We start from the raw sequence: 20,220 nt of genomic DNA on the forward strand, positions 1-20,220 counted from the left end.
TCACGTTTCGCTTACTAGAAATTAATCTTCATGCATGAAAAGAGTTGCTTTTGAACTAGGCTTAATATACAAATAATCGTCTCACAGTATGCTGCAATTTGCCATTGAGAAAAGAATATGGTTTCAAAGTGAAAATGAGAATTACAGCATTTTCAGGTCATAAGTATAAGCAGTATTTCTTAGAACTTGTTTTCTGCTACGTGCTGTTTTGTAGGTTTCTGAAACTTGTGTAATTTATAAATGCTGTTTTTGATTAAGTTCATTGTGGTTTAAAAGTAAACTCTCTCATTACACATTAATTACACGTGAATAAACTTCATAAGTAAAAACAAAGTACACAAACGAGGACTAGGAACAAAATCAGAAATTAATATCATGCTATTTGAGGAAGTAAATGTTTGCCAACTGAACAGATTGATTATAAAAAAAGAGATTGATTTGACCAGCATAGAAAATGTTGTGTGCAACAATGTACTAGTTACAATAGACTGGGCAGCACTGGGATTTTTAGAATCAACCTGTTATTACATACCTTTGGAGCAAGTGGCACTTTGCCTCGGAGATGTAGAGACTGTACCACTGCACCCGAGAGCACAGAATAGGCTTCATTATCAGATATTTTCTAAGTTAATTTGTTCAGAGATGTTAATAGACATCTCTAGAGCTGGTTGGACTTGAACTTGGGCCTCCTGGCTATTTGTGACACTAGGAGAAAGTGAGGACTGCATCCTTCACCAGGATGAAGAAGACCTTATGCCTGAAGTGTCAACTCTCCTGCTCCTTGGATGCTGCTTGACCTGCTTTGCTTTTCCAGTGCCACACTTTTCGACTCTAGTTGTGATACTATTCTGACAAGAGCCCTTCAATTTTAACAAAAGCTGGAACGACATGAAGTTCAGATTAATTGTGATAGCTGTAGTAAATGGGCACAATTAAGAGATGAAATAAGGCAATCTCAACTTCATTGATCCAAATTAAATATCCTTTCCTTAGAACTGCTAGTCTATGCTACACCAGCATTTACTAATGGAGGTGTCAAGGCTCAGGTTAGCTACCATATTTGCCTCCTTCTTCCCTTTCCCCACTGTTCAGTGATATATTACCAGGCAGCTGCAAGAGTGGACCAGAATACAGTTAATTAAAAACTGAGGAGAGACCTCCTTTAAGTATTATTTGTTCCTCAGGGTCTTCAGTTGATGACATCTTTGATCCCTCCCTTCTTCCTCAAAATTGATTGCATTTAGCACTGTGAGATTCTAACCAGAAGCAATAAGTAGTCTCTGGCCTGCCATTATTCTGTTTGGAGTTTGGTATGAAAACAAAATAACTCTAGGTCCAGAAATTGCCACCAAAATGTTGGATTTGCTCTCCACACTTCCTCCAGATTTATTCAGTAGCATACAGGTGTGACATTCAGTGAGTGATACCATGATGCTAAATACCCAAAATCCTTCATTTGTGGATGAAGATTCATCAGATGTCATTACAGCGCGTGTTGTAGCTGAGGTGACATTTACCTTTTGCATTTTTACTTGGATTATATCTTCATTTGATGATGTAAAAGCCCTTCACATAGCCATTTCAATCAGAGCTAAACCATAAGCAAAGACAAAGACTCTGGCTCTTATTGAGTTTCTCTAAAATTGTGTGAAATTGGTGAATAGTCTAGACTATACTTCAGATCTATATCTGATATAGTCAAAATGGGTACAGCAAATACAGAAATGGAGGTGGTTACATAGTGGTAATGTCACTGCTCTAGTAATCCTAAACTCCAGGCTCATGTTAGAGGAATATTGGTTTGAATCTCGCTATGGCAAATAATAACATTTGAATTCAACACATCTGAAATTGAAAGCTAGCCTAGTAGTGGCCATGCAACCATCGTTATAAAGACTCATCTAATTCACTAGTGTCCTTTATGGAAGAAAACCTGTTATCCTTATCTGCTCTGTGACCTATGTGTGACTCCAGATGCAAAGGAATATAGTTGACCTTGAACTGCCTACCAAACCATGCAGTTCAAGGGCATCCCATCAATAAAATTTTTAAAAACTGCTAGAGTGGATTTATTTATGGCATGTGTTTACCTCCACATATTTGTTCTGCATTCACTGTGTCCAGATATCCATTATATACAGGAACAGGAAACTTTTTCCCCATTGAAGTCATGAAAATTGTGAATCTAAACAAATTTTTGAGTTGTCTGAGAAGCCAAAATGAAGACTGAGAAACTGTCAATGACAGATCATCAACCCTTTCCATGAAAAAGATATTTTACACTCTCATAGTTTCAGCTTCTGTTTTGGTACCATTTGAGAGGTTTTGGTTCTCTTGTGTTTTTACTGGAGGTTGCAATTCATCTATTTGTTGTTGATTGTATTTTCTCCGATAGTAGATTCGTGATAACAAAGTGATAATGAACATCTCCATAATGAGAAGCTGCTGGTTCATATCTGGAAGAGATAGATCTATAATGAGCTAGTTGAATGACTAATCTGTCAAAAGATTTATTTAATTTTGACACAGGTTACCTAGGCCACTTGTGCAGAAGTATAAATAATTCTCAGCAGAACCTCACAAATTGCTCTATCAGTAGCAAGCACAGATTTCAGCATAAGATAGTGTGACAATCCTATTTCTGATCTGACATTAAGGCTAAAGAGGCTCTGTACCTGTAACCAAACCTTTATTTGCACAAAAGAAGAGTCAATTTAATGTTTTACATGTATACTTTAAGCAGGTCTGCACCATAAGCGAAACCAAATTACTCTGTTTGTAAGGCATGTATTTTTTTCCTAAGCACATTGCACCCCTAAGGAATATAGATATACACTGGGTTAGTAAGATACCACCTAAATTACCTTGATAAGTAGTAAGTACAAGCTGTTTCCTCAACCAGATAGTAAAGGAAGTCTGTCATATAGAATTTGTTCAGTCTATCATCAAAGCTATTCTTTGACTGAGTGGCAAGTCATAGATCTCTGAGTAACAAGGCTAGAGATAATTCTGATGTGGACAATCAGAAACCTTTTTTGAAAATGGTTTGCAGGCACATTTCTCACATTTAAATCCAAACAAACAGTACAATATTTTTTCAATTTAAAATATATAGTACATTTCAAACAAAATATTATTTTAAAAAACATACATCCTCCTCTGGCAGTGGGTGAAAGTGGAGGTGCACAGGCAATGCCACCTGACAGTGCTGTTATGTTGATAATGGCAGCTTGGAGTTGAGTGAGAATGAATGAAATCTGCATATATAATACAAAATTAAAGCATCAAGTAAGACAAACATCTTGAGAATTAGACATGCATTTCAACAAATTTCTTGAGGTTGACAATTTGATGTCCCAAGGTGATGAGACAATTAATTAACTGATTAAGGAATTGATTTGACAAACACAGGTTGAATGTTATAAGTTTCAGGCCTGTCAAATTATCTCCAAGGTACAAGTGTCAATCATGTAAACAGACCACATGACTGACATTGTTTAAATATATGTTGGTCATTTGCTTCAATGATCCACATTGCATATACCTATCAGTTAACACTTATCCTTATACACACTTTGCCAAACTTTTAAAAGATGGAGTAAAATATTTGATGAGACAAGACTAGAAATGAATTGGTAGGGTGAAAAGTGTAGATGTGCAAATGTAAAATGCAAATGATTATAGAAAATACCAGTCAAGGAAAATTACAGTTCATACAAAGTTAGAATTATTGCGAAGGAGGCCATTCAGTTCATGAAGTCCACAAAGGCTCGTGAGAAAATAATCTGCTCACTGGTAATCAGTTGGATTCTGCAAGGGCCACACAGCTCCTGACCTCATTACAGCCTTGGTTTAAACATGGACAAAAGAGCTGAACTCCAGAGGCGAGGTGTAAGTGACTGCCTTTGATATCAACAAAACAAAAACAGAAATGGCAGGAAAAACTCAGCAGGTCTGGAAGCATCAGGAGACATAAATTAGAGTTAACATTTTGGGTTTAGTGACCTTTCCTTAGAACTCTTGAGATCAAGATAGCATTCACCTGAGTAGGGCATCAGAATGCTCTTGCAAATTGAAGTCAATGACAATCAAGGGGAGAACTCTCTACTGGTTAAAATCATACCTAGCACAAAGAAAGATTGTGTAGTTATTGGATGTCAATCCTCTCAACCCCAGAATTCCTCAGGGTAGTGTCTGATATTGAATCGTCTTCATCTGCTTCAATGACCTTCCCTTGATCATAACGTCTGCTATGGGAATGTTCACTACTGATTGTACAATGTTCAGCACTATCCATGTTCGCTTGCAGTAAGACATGGACAACATCCAGGTTTGGACTGATAGCGGCAAGTAAATTCATGATAATTAAATACATCTCCAACAAGAGAGAACTTAACTATCACCTCTTCATGTTCAATGACATGACCATCATCGAATCCCACACTACCAAGTTCCTGGGGATTACCATTGACTAGAAACTAGATCAGCTATATAGATACCATGGATACAAGAGTGTATCTGAAACTAGGGATCCTGCATCAAATAACTTATTCTCTGTCTCTGCAAATCCTGTCCATCATCTACAAAGCACAAGTCAGGAGTGTAAGTGAATATCCTCACTTGTCTGGATGATTGCAACTTCAACACGACTCAAGGAGCTTGATCTCATGCAAGTCAAAACACCAAGCTTGACTGGGACATCAACAATATTCACTCCCTCCACGACAAATGCGCATAGCAGCAATGTGTACTATTTACAAGGTGCACTTCAGTAATTCACCAAAGTTCTTTGACAGCACCTTGCAAACTCTACCAACTAAAAGCAAAAGAGTTCAGTTGCAGGGCAGCACCACAACCTGCAAGAACCCATGCAAGTCACAACTACCCTTTCTTGCAAATATATCGCCAATCTTTCACTGTTGTTGGGTCATAATCCTGGAACACCTTTCCTAACAGCAGTATATATGCACCTACACCCAATGGACTGGAGCAGTTCAAGAAGGCAGTGCATTATTATCTCGAGGGCAATTAGGGATATGTAATAAACGCTGGCCTAGCAAATAGTGACCACATTCATGAATGAACAAAATAAAGCCCCACGCTGACTCTCTGAACAGCAATCCAGTCAGTTCCATTTTGAGCTTTATCCCGAAAGCTCTGCAAGTTGATTTCCCTCAAGGGTTCATCCCTCAAGGCATGGTGGCTCAGTGGTTAGCACTGCAGCTTCGGAGCACCTGGGATCCAGGTTCGATTCCAGCCTCAGGTAATTGTCTGTGTGGAGTTTGCACATTCTCCCTTTGTCTGTGTGGATTTCCTCTCACAATCCAAAGATGTGTGGATCAGGTAGATTGGCCAAGTAAAGTTCCCCATAATATGTGGTGTGTTAGTCAGAGGGTGATAGGTTGGTGTGGAATTGTTGGGCTGAAGAGCTTGTTTCCACACAGTAGGGAATCTAATCTAATATCCATTTGAAATTATTGTTCATTTCTACTGCCACAACATAGCAAGAGTCCAGGTCATTAATATTTGTTCCATATAAATGTTCTCCTTCACATTCTCCCCTTGCATCACTTGCTCAAAACGTTAAATCGGTGTTCATTAGCTTATGAGAACTATTTTCTTTATTTTTATCTACCTTATCTGTCATAATCTTGTACAATTCTATCAAATCTCCTCTCAACCTCCTTTGTTCCAAACTGAACAATATCTTCTCCAAGCTAACATTTTAGCTAAAATTTCTCAACCCTGGCATCATTTTAGTAAATCTCCTCTGCACCCTCTCACAGATTCTTATATCCAAAGCCATCTCTAGTGGGGAATAACGATACTCCCTCTAAACCACATGACTGAGCACATGTGCAGATGCTCCAATATTCCATGAATGGCAACTGTCGTTGGTACACCAATCACAGCATTGTCTTCCAGCTCCAGGCCCACGCAGCTGGTAAGAAAATTAGAGGGAATATCAGCGTCCAAATATTATGGTAAATCAGACTCTGCAGGAACCCCATTCCCCAGGGCAATAGACACAATAGAGCTTATGCTATGCCACACCCCACCCCACACTGTGGCTCTGAAAGTTTTGCTTCCATCCAGCAAATGAAGGTCTACAGGTTATAAATCCATACAGCTACTTTGCATTAATAATGTCACGTCACCTTCAAACTAAACTGGAAAGGAACAAAGGCCACACAGTGCCACACTCACTTAATCGGAAGTCACTCCACCCTGGTTTCTGGTTTCTCCCATGTGCCTATGGGCCCACAGCAGGTCCACTAAAGATGGAGTCCCAGGATGATCAACCTGATTTGCCTTTCTCCAGGGAGTGTTCTGATTGTATCCTCCATAAATGCTGTGATCAGAACTGCACTTAGTACACCAAATGTGAATTACCCAGAGTTTTACAAAGCTTAAGCATAACTTCCTTGCTGTGGCACTCAATCCCCCAATTTACAAAGCCCTAGATCCCATATAGTTTGCTAATTATTCTCTCAGTAAATCCTGTCATTTACAAAGATGAATCTGCATGAATCCTCTGGTCTCCAATCCTGCACAGTCTGAAGAACTGTACCATTGAGAACATATTGCTTTTCATTATTGCTTCTGCTAAAATACACTGCTTCACACTTTATTAAATTCCCTCTGCCATTTGTTTCTATTTCCTGTGATTGCAGCTGAGAAAGTATCAGCTTGCCAATGTTGTTGAAGCTATTCTTAGCAGTTTGACGAATGGTATTTGACATGTTAAACATCTATTGATAAAGAAAGGACACCTTTGGCTACAGGCATTGAATCTGCCTTTGGAAATTCCAGGAGAGTTTAAAAGTTTTTTTTCCCCTGAGTCTACGGTGCCTGGGCAGGACTTTCACCACATAAAAAAATGTAACAGGCTCAATTAACTAAAGTTTACAATGGGGAACTATTTATGTTGATGGATAAAAAAAAACTTGTCCTGATGTCTATATAAATAAATCACACCATTTTATCACTACTATCATGGGCTGACAGTGCATTATTTTCTACCTTCAGAAGTGCAGTATAGAACATTTGGACAGCCTCCAGTGAAAACTGGTGAATTTAGCAGTAATTGTTATCCTGTTTGCTACATCCTATCAATGCTGAACACAAGATCATTCATTTCTGTCTGTAGGATGTGTGCCTGGGTATGGATAATGTATTTTTTTAAAAGTGAAGAAGAATAAAAGGGAACCAATAATTGGAGCACTCCTCTTGTTTTACATAGTATTTTAAAAATTAGTATTCTGTAACTTAATTTATTTTCTTCATCAATATGATATGAAATATGCCCAGCAATGTGGACAAGGAACAGGAGTATGTGACTCGGCCTTCGCGCTTGCTCCATCATTCAATATGACCATGGCTGATCAGATTTTAACCTCAACTCTACATTCCTGCATATCCCCAATAATCTTTCATCCCCTTGCTAATTAAGAAGCTATCTACCTCCTCCTTCAAGATCCTACATCCACTGTATTTGAGGAAGGGAATTCCAACGACTCTGAACCCTCAGAGAAAAAATGTTTCCTCATTTCCATTTTAAATGGGGATGCCCTTATTTTAAAATTACAACCCCTAGATTCTCCCTTAAGAGAAAACATCCTTTCAACATCTACCTAGTCAAATTCTGTCAGGATCTTATATGTTTCAATGAAGTCACCTCATTACTCTTCTAAACTCCAGAGGATATAGGCTTAGCCTGTCCACACTTTCCTTATAAGACAATCTGTTCATTCCAGTATTAGAGTCGAGAGTGTGGTACTGGAAAAACACAGCTAGTCAGGCAGCATCCAAGGAGCAGCAGAATTGATGTTTCGGACATAAGCCCTTCATCAGGAGCGAGGTTTATGGGCCAGCGAGATGGAAAAATAACTGGGAGGGGGGTGGGGCTGGGGCTGAGGTAAGGTAGCTGAGAGTGCAATAGGTAGATGAAGGTGGAGGCAATATGTCAGAGAGGAGGGTGGAGCGGATAAGTGGGAAGGAAGATGGACAGGTAGGACAGGTCATGAGGGCGGTGCTGAGTTGGAAGGTTGGATCTTGAATAAGGTGGGGGGAGGGGAAATGAGGAAACTAGTGAAATCCACATAGGTGCCCTGGGTTTGGAAGGTTCCAAGGTGGAAGATGATGTGTTTTTCCTGCAGGCATTGGGTAGTCAAGGTGTAGCAATGGAAGAGGCCCAGGACCTGTATGTCCTTGGTGGAGTGGGAGGGGAAGTGCTTGGCCATGGGCCGGTAGATTGGTTTCTGTCGATATCTGGAGCTGTTTTCTAAAGCGCTCTGCAAGTAGGCGTCCTGTCTCCCCAGTGTAGAGGAGACCGCAATGGGAGCAATGGACACAGTAAATGAGGTGCAGATAAAATTCTGATGGATGTGGAAGGCTTCTTTGGGGCCTTGGATGGAGGTGAATGGGCAAGTGTGGGCGTAGGTTTTGCAATTTCTGCGGTGACAGGGGAAGGCCTTAGGTGGGGAGGGTGGGTTGGTGGGGAGTGTGGAGCTGACAAGAGAGTTGTGGAGAGAATGGTCGTTACAGAACGCAGATGGGAGTGGGGAGGCAAATTGATCTCAGGTGGTGGAGTCAATTTGTAGGTAGTGGAAATGGTGGAGGATGATGCGATATACAAGGAGGTTGAGGGGGTGGAAGGTGAGGACTGGGGGACCATCCAACCCCATCACTCCATGGCCAAACTCTTCAGCTTCCCCCTCCTACTCCACCAAGGACATGCAGGACCTGGGCCTCCTCCATCGCCACACCTTAATCACACAGCGCCTGGAAGAAGAAAGCTTCATCTTCTACCTTGGACCCTCCAACCAAAAGGCATCAATGTGGATTTCACCAGTTTCCTCATTTCCCCTCAAGCACTTCCTCTCCCACTCTGCCAAGGACATACAGGTCCTGGGCCTCTTCCATTGCTACACCTTAACTCCCGATGCCTGGAGGAAAAACACCTCATCTTCCACCTTGGGATCCTCCAAGCCCAGGGCATCAATGTGGATTTCACCACTTTCCTCATTTCCCCTCCCCCCACCTTATTCCAGATCTAACCTTCCAACTCGGCACCGCCCTCATGACCTGTCCTACCTGTCCATCTTCCTTCCCACCTATCTGCTCCACCCTCCTCTCCGACTGAGCACCATGACTCCCACCTTCATCTACCTATCTCACTCCCAGCTACTTCCACCTGCACCCCCCCGCCCGTATCACTCCCCACCCTCAGCCCCTCCCACTTATTTCTCCACCCCCTTGGCTTACAAGCCTCAATCCTGATGAAGGACTTTTGCTTGAAACATCGATTCTCCTGCTTCTTGGATGCTGGCTGACCTACTGTGCTTTTCCAACACCAGACTCTCGACACTGATCGCCAGCATCTGCAGTCCTTTCTCCTCGTTCCAGAATGAGTCTAGTAAACCTTCTCTGCACTGCTTCCAAAGCATTAATATCCTTCTGGAAGGTTTGTGACTAATACTGTATACAACAATAATAATCCAAATACAGTCTCACCAATGCCTTGTATAACTGAAACATAACCTCCCTACTCATGTCGTCAATTGCCCTCACAATGAACAAATGTTCGGCTTAGTAATTATCATTCTTAAAGAGAATACAGAGGTCTAAATTTTCCTCTCCATTAAGTGGAATAGGCAAGGTTGAGAAAGTTGAGAAAATATGAAGGAAATAGAAAATTCAGATTTTCACATTGAGAAAAAAATTCCAATTTTCCCCTTCAGGTTTAAGTAGCAAGTTCTGCATCTTGCCAATGAGCAGCAACTACCTTAGTTCCATGTATTTGCACCTGAACTGAACTTGCCTCACTTTCACCTGAATTTGCCTCATTTCCATGCAGCTGCTAATTAATCTTTCCATCCTTGAGATACTAGACAACATCAACCCTGACCCATGAAAGTTAGAGTGGCAGATAATATGGTCGTAACAACTCATCAATTGCTTTTCTAAGCTTTCATCCAACTCTGTCTTCATAATATCCCTGTGTTCTTCACGGACACTATCCTCTTCCACCCTTCATCTAAGCAAATCGCATTGCGAAATGACCATCCTCACCACATCATCCGGGCTTGCTCTTGGATCAACTCACAGGCCACTTCAGGACTTCACTTTGGAGTATAAGGTCACCTACAACTTGCATGTTTGTGTCAGGTTGCTTTGCACACAGGGATACGTACATAACATACATCTACTGGGATGTATCATGGCTTTTCCCTTCATTTCTAAATGCTCACTCGGTTTGCACTTACATGGAGGCTGTCAGAATCTGTGGCTTGCTTTGCTTTTCAGTCTATAGGAAGATGCAGTACCTTGGAATCATAATCATAGAGATTTGCAGCACAGAAACAGACCCTTTCGTCCAACTCGTCCATGCCAACCAGATATCCTAAATTAATCTAGGCCCATTTGCCAGCACTTGGCCCATAGCCCTCTAAATCCTTCCTATTCATATACCCATCCAGATTCCTTTTAAACGTTGTAATTGTACCAGCCTCCACCACTTCCTCTGGCAGCTCATTCCATACATGCACCACCGTCAGCGTGAAAAAAGTGCCCAAGGTTCCTTTTAAATCTTCCCCCTCACACTCAATCTATGCGCTCTGGTTCTGGACTCCTTCACCCCAGGGAAAAGATCTTGTGTATTTACCTCATCCACACCCTCATGATCTTACAAACCTCAATAAGGTCATCCCTCAGCCTTTAATGCTCCAGGGAAAACAGTCCCAGCCTATTTAGCCCCTCCCTTTCGCTCAAACCCTCCAACCTTGACAACATATGTGTAAATCTTTTCTGAACCCTTTCAAGTTCAGGCGGGGGACCGAGAATCAGGGGATGTAGAGTCAGTATGGATAGAGCTGAGAAATTCTAAGGGTAAAAAGACCCTCTTGGGAAGGTCTAGAGGCCCCCAAACAGTAGTCTGGATGTCAGAAGTAAGTTGAATCAGGAGCTGAAATTGGCCTGTTGCAAACATGTTACTACAGTTGTTATGGGGGATTTCAACATGCTGGTAGACTGGGAGAATCAGGATGGTATTGGACCTCAAGAAAGAGACTTTGTGGAGTGCCTCCGAGATAGATTCTTAGAACAGCTGGTGCTGGAGCCTACCAGGGAGAAGGCAATTCTGGATCTGGTATTGTGCAATGAACCAAAATTGATCAGGGACCTCAAAGTGAAGGAGCCATTGGGAAGTAGTGACCATAATACAATAAGCTTCAATCTGCAATTTGAGAGGGAAAGGGTACAATCGGAAGTGACAATTTCTGTTGAATAAAGGGAACTATGGAGCTATGAGGGAGGAGCTAGCCAAAGTTCAATGGTGCAATACCTTAGCAGGGATGACAGTGGAGGAACAATGGCAGATATTTCTGTGTATAATGCAGAAGTTGCAGGATCAGTTTATTCCAAAAAGGAAGAAAGATCCTTGGAGTAGGCACGGGTGGCCGTGGCTGACGAGGGAAGTTAAGAAACATATAAAGTTAAAGGAGAAAAAGTATAACATAGCAAAGATATGTGGGAAAACGGAGGACTGGGAAGCTTTTAAAGAACAACAGAGGATTACTAAGAAGGAAATGTGCAGAGAAAAAATGAGGTACGAAGGTAAACTGGCCAAAAATATAAAGGAGGGTAGTAAAAGCTTTTTTAGGTATGTGAAAGGCAAAAAAAAGGTTAAGACTAAAACTGGGCCCTTGAAGACAGAAACAGGGGAATATATTATGGGGAACAAAGAAATGGCAGAAGAGTTGAATTGGTACTTCAGATCTGTGTTCACTGGAGAAGACACAAGCAATCTTCCTGAGGTAACAGTGGCTGAAGGACCTGAACTGAAGGGAATTTATATTTGCGAGGAATTGGTGTTGGAGAGACTGTTAGGTCTGAAGGTTGATAAGTCCCCGCGGCCTGATGGCTACATCCCAGGGTACTGAAGGAGGTGGCTTGAGAAATCGTGGATGCGTTGGTGATTATTTTCCAGAGTTTGATAGTTTCAGGATCAGTTCCTGCGGATTGGAGGGTAGCTAATGTTGTACCACTTTTTAAGAAAGGTGGAAGAGAGAAAGCAGGAAATTATAGACCAGTTAGTCTGACCTCAGTAGTGGGAAAGATGCTGGAGTCTATTATAAAGGATGAAATTACGACACCGCTGGATCGTAGTAACAGGATAGGTCAGAGTCAGCATGGATTTATGAAGGGGAAATCATGCTTGACTAATCTTCTGGAATTTTTTGAGGATGTAACTTTGAAGATGGATGAGGGAGATCCAGTAGATGTAGTGTACATGGACTTTCAGAAAGCTTTTGATAAAGTCCCACAAAGGAAGTTATGAGCAAAATTAGGGCACACGGTATTGGGGGCAAAGTACTAACTTGGATTGAAAGTTGGTTGGCTGACAGGAAACAAAGAGTAGTGATAAACGGCTCCATTTCGGAATGGCAGGCAGTGACCAGTGGGGTACCGCAGGGATCAGTGCTGGGACCACAGCTTTTCACAATATATATTAATGATATAGAAGATGGTATTAGTAATAACATTAATAAATTTACTGATGATACTAAGCTGGGTGGCAGGGTGAAATGTGAGTACGATGTTAGGAGATTACAGGGTGACCTGGACAGGTTAGGTGAGTGGTCAGATGCATGGCAGATGTAGTTTAATGTGGATAAATGTATGGTTATCCACTTTGGTGGCAAGAACAGGAAGGCAGATTACTACCTAAATGGAATCAATTTAGGTAAAGGGGCAGTACAAAGAGATCTGGGTGTTCTTGTGCACCAGTCAATGAAGGTAAATATGCAGGTACAGCAGGTAGTGAAGAAGGCTAATAGCATGCTGGCCTTCATAACAAGAGGGATTGAGTATAGAAGCAAAGAGGTTCTTCTGCAGCTGTACAGGGCCCTGGTGAGACCACACCTGGAGTATTGTGAGCAGTTCTGGTCTCCAAATTTGAGGAAAGACATTCTGGCTATTGAGAGAATGCAGCGTAGGTTCACGAGGTCAATTCCTGGAATGGCGGGACTACCTTACGCTGAAAGACTGGAGCGACTGGGCTTGTATACCCTTGAGTTTAGAAGACTGAGAGAGGATCTGATTGAGACATATAAGATTATTAAAGGATTGGACACTCTGGAGGCAGGAAACATGTTTCCGCTGATGGGTGAGTGCTGAACCAGAGGACACAGCTTAAAAATACCGGTAGACCATTTAGGACAGTGATGAGGAGAAACTTCTTCACCCAGAGAGTGGTGGCTGTGTGAAATGCTCTGCCCCAGAGGGCAGTGGAGGCCCAGTCTCTGGATTCATTTAAGAAAGAGTTGGATAAAGCTCTCAAGGATAGTGGAATCAAGGGTTATGGAGATAAGGCAGGAACAGGATACTGATTAAGGATGATCAGCCATGATCACCATATTGAATGGTGGTGCAGGCTCGAAGGGCAGAATGGCCCACTCCTGCACCTATTGTCTATCTTTCCTATAAGAGGGAGACCAGAATTGCACACAATATTCCAAACGTGGCCTCACCAATGTCCTGTCTCACTGTTTGCTGCACTGAACAACTGCAGGGGTGGCTATGTTGCTTAATGGCACTGCGCTATGTCACTTCAGACATAAAACACTGCATGTGCTTCAACTAAATGGCCCTGTCTGAATGTCAAAGGGGATCAGTCCTCAATGGGGTCCATGGGGACTACTATCAATCAGGGGGTATTGCCACAGTCAGTCAATGAGTTCATCCAATTCCAGTCTGAAGGTTGGCCACCATCAGTATTGCACCAATCAGGAGATTATAGTTTCATCAATTGGGGTAGTGAGGAAACATCAGTCCACAGAATGGGCCAATCCTCCTGCAATTAGACAAATGGGAGGGACAGAATATAATGACAGTGATAGAAGAGCAGTTAGTGGTTATATATGAACACAGAAGTAGTGAGAAGTCCCCAGAGAGTGAGTAGGAAGTTGAAAAGCCAGGAAGGGTTTGTAGTTTGAGGTGATGAGGTGGGGGAGATTCATTGAGGGAAATGATGCATGCCATACTGGCAGTTGTGCTCCCGAATCCTAGGTGAGATAGAGCAGAGTTCCAATGAGTGGTGGTCCTGTGAGTTTGAAGTACCAGACAGAAGTTGTTGATACTTAGCTTTGCTGAGCCCAAGTCATTATCCTTCTCCTTGCACTGATGTGTGTTATATTTCTGTCCAGGTTGGCTGAACCTGGTGGTTTGAGATGAAAACACTGCAGTTGCTGGAATCCAAAGTAGACAGGCAGGAGGCTGGAAGAACACAGCAAGCCAGGCAACATCAGGAGGTGGATAAGTCAACTTTTCGGGTGTAACGCTGCTTCATGATTGGGGGTGGGTGTAGAGGGAGCTGCTGATAAAGAGGGTGGTGGGTGCAGGGTGATGAAGTGAGGAGAGATGAAGACCAGTAGAGGGTACGACTTGGTTGGTCAATGGGAGGAATTAATCCGGTTGGTGGCAGGGAGGAGTGGAAGGGAGAGGAGTCGGGGGATGGGAAGGAAAGAGCTTGAGGCTCATTTGGAAATTGGCGGTTATGATGTTGTGGGGATAACTGAGACGTGGCTTCAAGTGGACAGGGCCTGGAAAATGAATATTCAAGGCTATTGAATAGACTGACTGGCAGAGGGGGTGGGGTGGCCCTGTTGGTAAGGAATGATATTCAGTCCCTTGCGCTGGGGGACCTAGAATTAGGGGATTTAGAGTCAGTATGGATAGAGCTGAGAAATTCTAAGGGTGGAAAGACCCTAATGAGAGTTATCTACAGGCCCCCAAACAATAGCCTGGATGTAGTGTGTAAGTTGAATAATGAGCTGAAATTGGCCTGTCGTAATGATATTACTACAGTTGTTATGGGGGATTTCAACATGCAGGTAGACTGGGAGGACCAGGATGGTACTGGACTCCAAGTAAAGGAGTTTGTGGAGTGCCTCCGAGATGGATTATTAGAACAGCTGGTGCTGGAGCCTACTATGGAGAAAGAAATTCTGGATCTGGTGTTGTGCAACGAACTGGATTTGATCAAGGACCTTGAAGTAAAGGAGCCATTAGGAGGTAGTGACCACAATACAATAAGCTTTAATCTGCAGTTTGAAAGGGAGAGGGTCGAATCGCAAGTCACAATATTTCAGTTGAATAAGGGGAACTATGGAGCTATGAGGGAGGTGCTGGCCAAAGTTCAATGGTGCAATACCCTAGCAGGGATGGCAGTGGAACAACAATGGCAGGTATTTCTGGGAATAATGCAGAAGATGCAGATCAGTTCATTCCAAAAAGGAAGAAAGATCCTAAGGGGAGGCAGGGGTGGCCATGACTGACGAGGGAAGTTAAGGACCATATAAAGACAAAAGGGAAAAAGTATAACATAGCAAAGATGAGTGGGAAATCGGAGGACTGGGCAGCTTTTAAAGAACAATAGAGGATAACTAAAAAGGAATTACGCAAAGAAAAAATAAGGTATGAAGGTAAACTGGCAAAAAATATAAAGGAGGATAGTAAAGGCAGTTTTAGAGATGTGAAAAGAAAAAAAATGGTTAAGACTAAAATTGAGCCCTTGAAGACAGAAATGGGTGAATTTATTATGGGGAACAAAGAAATGGCAGAAGAGTTGAATTGGTACTTCACATCTGTCTTCACTGGGGAAGACACAAGCAATCTCCCAGATGTAATAGTGGCCAAAGGACCTGAACTGAAGGGAATTTATATTAAGCAGGAAATGGTGTTGGAGAGACTGTTAGGTCTGAAGGCTGATAAATCCCTGGGACCTGGTGGTCTGCATCTCAGGGTACTGAAGGAAATGGCTCTAGAAATCATGGATGCATTGGTGATCATTTTCCAAATATTCGAAAGATTCAGGATCAGTTCCGGCGGATTGGTGTGGCTAATGTTGTCCCACTTTTTAAGAAAGGAGGGAGAGAGAAAACAGATTTATAGACCAGTTAGTCTGACCTCAGTGATGGGAAAATTGCTGGAGTCAATTATAAAGGACAAAATTACGACACATCTGGATAGCAGTAACAGGATAGGTCAGAGTTAGCATGGATTTATGAGGAGAAAATCATGCTTGACTAATCTTCTGGAATTCTTTTGAGGACGTAACTCTGAAGATGGACAAGGGAGATCCAGTGGATATAGTATATTACCTGGACTTTCAGAAAGCCTTTGATAAAGTCCACATAGGAGGTTAGTGAGCAAAATTAAGCAGCTTTTTACAATATATATTAATGATATAGAAGATGGTATTAGTAATAACGTGAGCAAATTTGCTGATGATACTAAGCTGGGTGGCAGGGTAAAATGTGAGTAGGATGTTGTGAGTGCGAGCAGCGGCTGAGTTTAAACGAACCCGGAAAACTACAGCCAAGGTAAGACAGTTTGTTTTAAAATTACTTACCGGTAGCGGGCAGCGGTGTCTTTTTTTCTCTCTCTTCACAGAAAGAGCGGGAGAAGTAGGGGGAAGTGACGACGACCAGAGGGGCAGCCGGGAAGGAAAGCAGTGAGTATATAAATCAGGAAGGTGGCTAAACCCGAGACTCTACAATTGTAGTATCTCCCACCCACCCTCCTCCTCTAACCTCCTTAAGTACTCTGGTTTTTTAAGGTATGGAAGAACTCTGGATCAGAGTTGATGATCTGGAATCTGAGCTTCAAACACTGCGGCACATCCGGGAGGGGGAGAGTTACCTGGATGCTTTGTTTCAGGAGGCAGTCACCCTGGGAGATTAAGTAATTCACATTCAGTTAGTGATCAGGGACACCAGAATGTGACTGTAAGTAAGGCAGGTAGGGGGAACCTGAGTTCAGGAGTGCAGGAGCCTCAGCCCTTGACTTGTCCAACAGGTATGAGATTCGTGCTCCCTGTACGGATGAGGAAAAGGGCTGTGGACAGGATGACCAGCTGACCATGGCAACATGGTGCGGAAGGCCATTCAAGAGGGGGGAGCAAAAAGACAAGTAGTTGTTATAGGGGATTCTATAATTAGGGCGACAAGCTGGATCGGGAGTCTCGCATGATGTGTTGCCTGCCTGGTGCCAGGGTGCGGGACATCTCCGATCGGCTTGAAAGGATATTGGAACGGGAGGGGGAGGATCCAGTTGTTGTGGTCCACGTTGGTACTAACAATATAGGCAAAGCTAGGGCAAAGGATCTGTTTGGAGATTATGAAGCACTAGGAAGGAAATTGAAGTACAGGTCCTCAAGGGTCATAATCTCTGGATTACTGCCCGAGTCACGTAGGGATAAGAAAATTAGGGAAGGGATTGGCTAAGGGATTGGTGTGGGAAAGAGGGATTCCACTTCATGGGGCATTGGCATCACTTTTGGAACAGGGAGGATCTGTACCGTTGAGAAGGTCTCCACCTGAACCGATCAGGTACCAATGTTCTCGCAAAGAGGATAAATAGGGTGGTCAGTAGGACTTTAAACTTCTGAGTTGGGGGGAAGGGAAAGTGAAAGCGACAGGAAGTATGGAGTTAAATGGAAAGATAAGCAACAGGATAGCATATGTGCAGGCGGATTTAAACTCGAGGCAGACTGGGAATGCAGCAAAAAGGAAGGATAACTTAGGACATCTTATGACTTCCAATATCTCTAATGATAAAGTTATCATCAAGGCACTTTACTTGAATGCTCGTAGCATTCGTAACAAAGCAGATGAACTAATGGCACAGATCTTGGTGAATGATTATGATATGGTAGGCATCACAGAGACGTGGTTACAGGGGGGTCAGGACTGGCAGTTAAACCTCCAAGGATTTTCAACTTATCGAAAAGACAGGGAGGTGGGCAGAGGGGGTGGGGTTGCCTTGTTAGTTAAGAACAAAATTAAATCTATGGCACTGAATGACATAGCATTGGATGATATGGAGTTTGTGTGGGTGGAATTGAGGAACCACAAAGGCTAAAAAACCATAATGGGAGTTATGTACAGACCTCCTAACAGTGGTCAGGACCAGGGGCACAACATGTACCGGGAAATAGAGAAGGCATGTCAGAAAGGCAAGGTCACGGTGATCATGGGAGACTTCAATATGCAGGTGGACTGGGTAAATAGTGTTGCCAGTGGATCAAAAGAAAGGGAATTCATGGAATGTTTACAGGATGGCTTTTTGGAACAGCTTGTCATGGAGCCCACAAGGGAGCAGGCTATTCTGGACCTAGTGCTATGTAATGAACCAGACTTTATAAAAGATCTTAAAGTAAGGGAACCTTTAGGAAGCAGCGATCATAATATGGTAGAGTTCAGTCTGCAGTTTGAAAGAGAGAAGGCAAAATCGGATGTAATGGTGTTACAGTTAAATAAAGGTAATTATGAGGGCATGAGAGAGGAACTGACAAAAATAGACTGGAAGCAGAGCCTAGTGGGGAAGACAGTAGAGCAAAAATGGCAGGAGTTTGTGGGTATAATTGAGGACAGTGTACAGAGGTTCATCCCCAAGAAAAGAAAGATTATCCAGGGAGGGATTAGACAGCCATGGATGACAAAGGAAGTCAGGAAATATATTAAAGAAAAAGAGAGATCCTATAAAGTGGCCAAGAGCAGTGGGAAATCAGAAGATTGGGGAGGCTACAAAAACAAACAGAGGATAACAAAGAGAGAAATAAGGAAGGAGAGGATCAAATATGAAGGTAGGCTAGCCAGTAATATTAGAAATGATAGTGAAAGTTTCTTTCAATACATAAGAAACAAACGACAGGCAAAAGTAGACATTGGGCCACTTCAAACTGATGCTGGAAGCCTAGTGATGGGAGATAAGAAAATAGCAGGAGAACTTAACAAGTACTTTGCGTCAGTCCTCACAGTGGAAGACATCAGTAATATCCCAACAATTAAAGGGAGTCAGGAGGCTGAGTTGAGTATGGTTGCCATTACAAAAGGGAAAGTCCTAGAAAAGCTAAAAGATCTTCAAATTGATAAATCTCCTGGCCCCGATGGGATACATCTTAGAGTCCTGAGAGAGGTGGCTGAGGAAATAGCGGAGGCATTGGTTGAGATCTTTCAAAAGTCACTGGAGTCAGGGAAAGTCCCGGATGATTAGAAGATCACTGTTGTAACCCCCTTGTTCATGAAAGGAGCAAGACAAAAGATGGAAAATTATGGGCCAATTAGCCTAACCTCGGTTGTTGGTAAAATTCTAGAATCCATCATTAAGGATGAGGTTTCTAAATTCTTAGAAAAGCAGAGTCTGATTAGAACAAGTCAACATGGATTTAGTAAGGGGAGATCGTGCCTGTTGGAATTCTTTGAAGAGGTGACAAGTTGATTAGACCAGGGAAACCCAGTGGATGTGGTCTATCTAGACTTCCAAAAGGCCTTTGATAAGGTGCCACTCGGGAGGCTGCTGAGCAAGGTGAGGGCCCATGGTGTTCGAGGTGAGCCACTGGTATGGATTGAGGATTGGCTGTCTGACAGAATGCAGAGAGTTGGGATAAAAGGTTCTTTTTCGGAATGGCAGCCGGTGACAAGCGGTGTTCCGCAGGGTTCAGTGTTGGGGCCGCCGCAGCTGTTCACATTATATATTAATGATCTGGATGAAGGGACTGGGGGCATTGTAGCGAAGTTTGCCGATGATACAGGCAGGTAGTAGTGAGGAAGTGGGAGTCTGCAGAAGGATCTAGACAGTTGGGAGAGTGGTCCAGGAAATGGCTGATGGAATTCAACATGAGCAAATGCGAGGTCTTGCACTTTGGAAAAAAGAATAAAAGCATAGACTACTTTCTAAACAGTGAGAAAATTAGTAAAGCCAAAGTACAAAGGGATCTGGGAGTGCTAGTCAAGGATTCTCTGAAGGTAAACATGCAAGTTGAGTCCGTGATTAAGAAAGTGAATGCAATGTTATCATTTATCTCAAGAGGGTTGGTATATAAAAGCACCATTGTGCTACTGAGACTTTATAAAGCTCTGGTTAGGCCCTATTTAGTGTACTGTGTCCAGTTTTGGTCCCCACACTTCAGGAAGGACATACTGGCACTGGAATGTGTCCAGCGGAGATTCACACGGATGATCCCTGGAATGGTCGGTCTAACATACGAGGAACGGCTGAGAATCCTGGGATTGTATTCATTGGAGTTTAGAAGATTAAGGGGAGATTTAATAGAAACTTGCACGATAATACATGGCTTGGAAAGGGTGGACGCTAGGAAATTGTTTCTGTTGGGCAAGGAGACTAGGACCCGTGGACACAGCCTTAGAATTAGAG

At 42.7% G+C, this 20,220-nt stretch overlaps 1 protein-coding gene across 1 annotated transcript in view; it reads right to left on the reverse strand.

Annotated features, from left to right (window-relative positions):
- Positions 1 to 2,277: 2,277 nt before the first annotated feature.
- Positions 2,278 to 20,220, reverse strand: part of LOC132820920 (organic solute transporter subunit alpha-like) — a 37,685-nt gene continuing 19,742 nt past the window's right edge. Inside the window, exons 7-8 of the mRNA XM_060833277.1 lie at positions 3,152 to 3,257; positions 2,278 to 2,456 (exon numbers count right to left, since the gene is read on the reverse strand). Of these exons, the coding sequence (XP_060689260.1) occupies positions 2,278 to 2,456; positions 3,152 to 3,257 (285 nt within the window). The remainder of the gene's footprint in view (positions 2,457 to 3,151; positions 3,258 to 20,220) is intronic.

Source organism: Hemiscyllium ocellatum, chromosome 12, assembly GCF_020745735.1.
Source record: "Hemiscyllium ocellatum isolate sHemOce1 chromosome 12, sHemOce1.pat.X.cur, whole genome shotgun sequence".
Classification (NCBI taxonomy): domain Eukaryota; kingdom Metazoa; phylum Chordata; class Chondrichthyes; order Orectolobiformes; family Hemiscylliidae; genus Hemiscyllium; species Hemiscyllium ocellatum.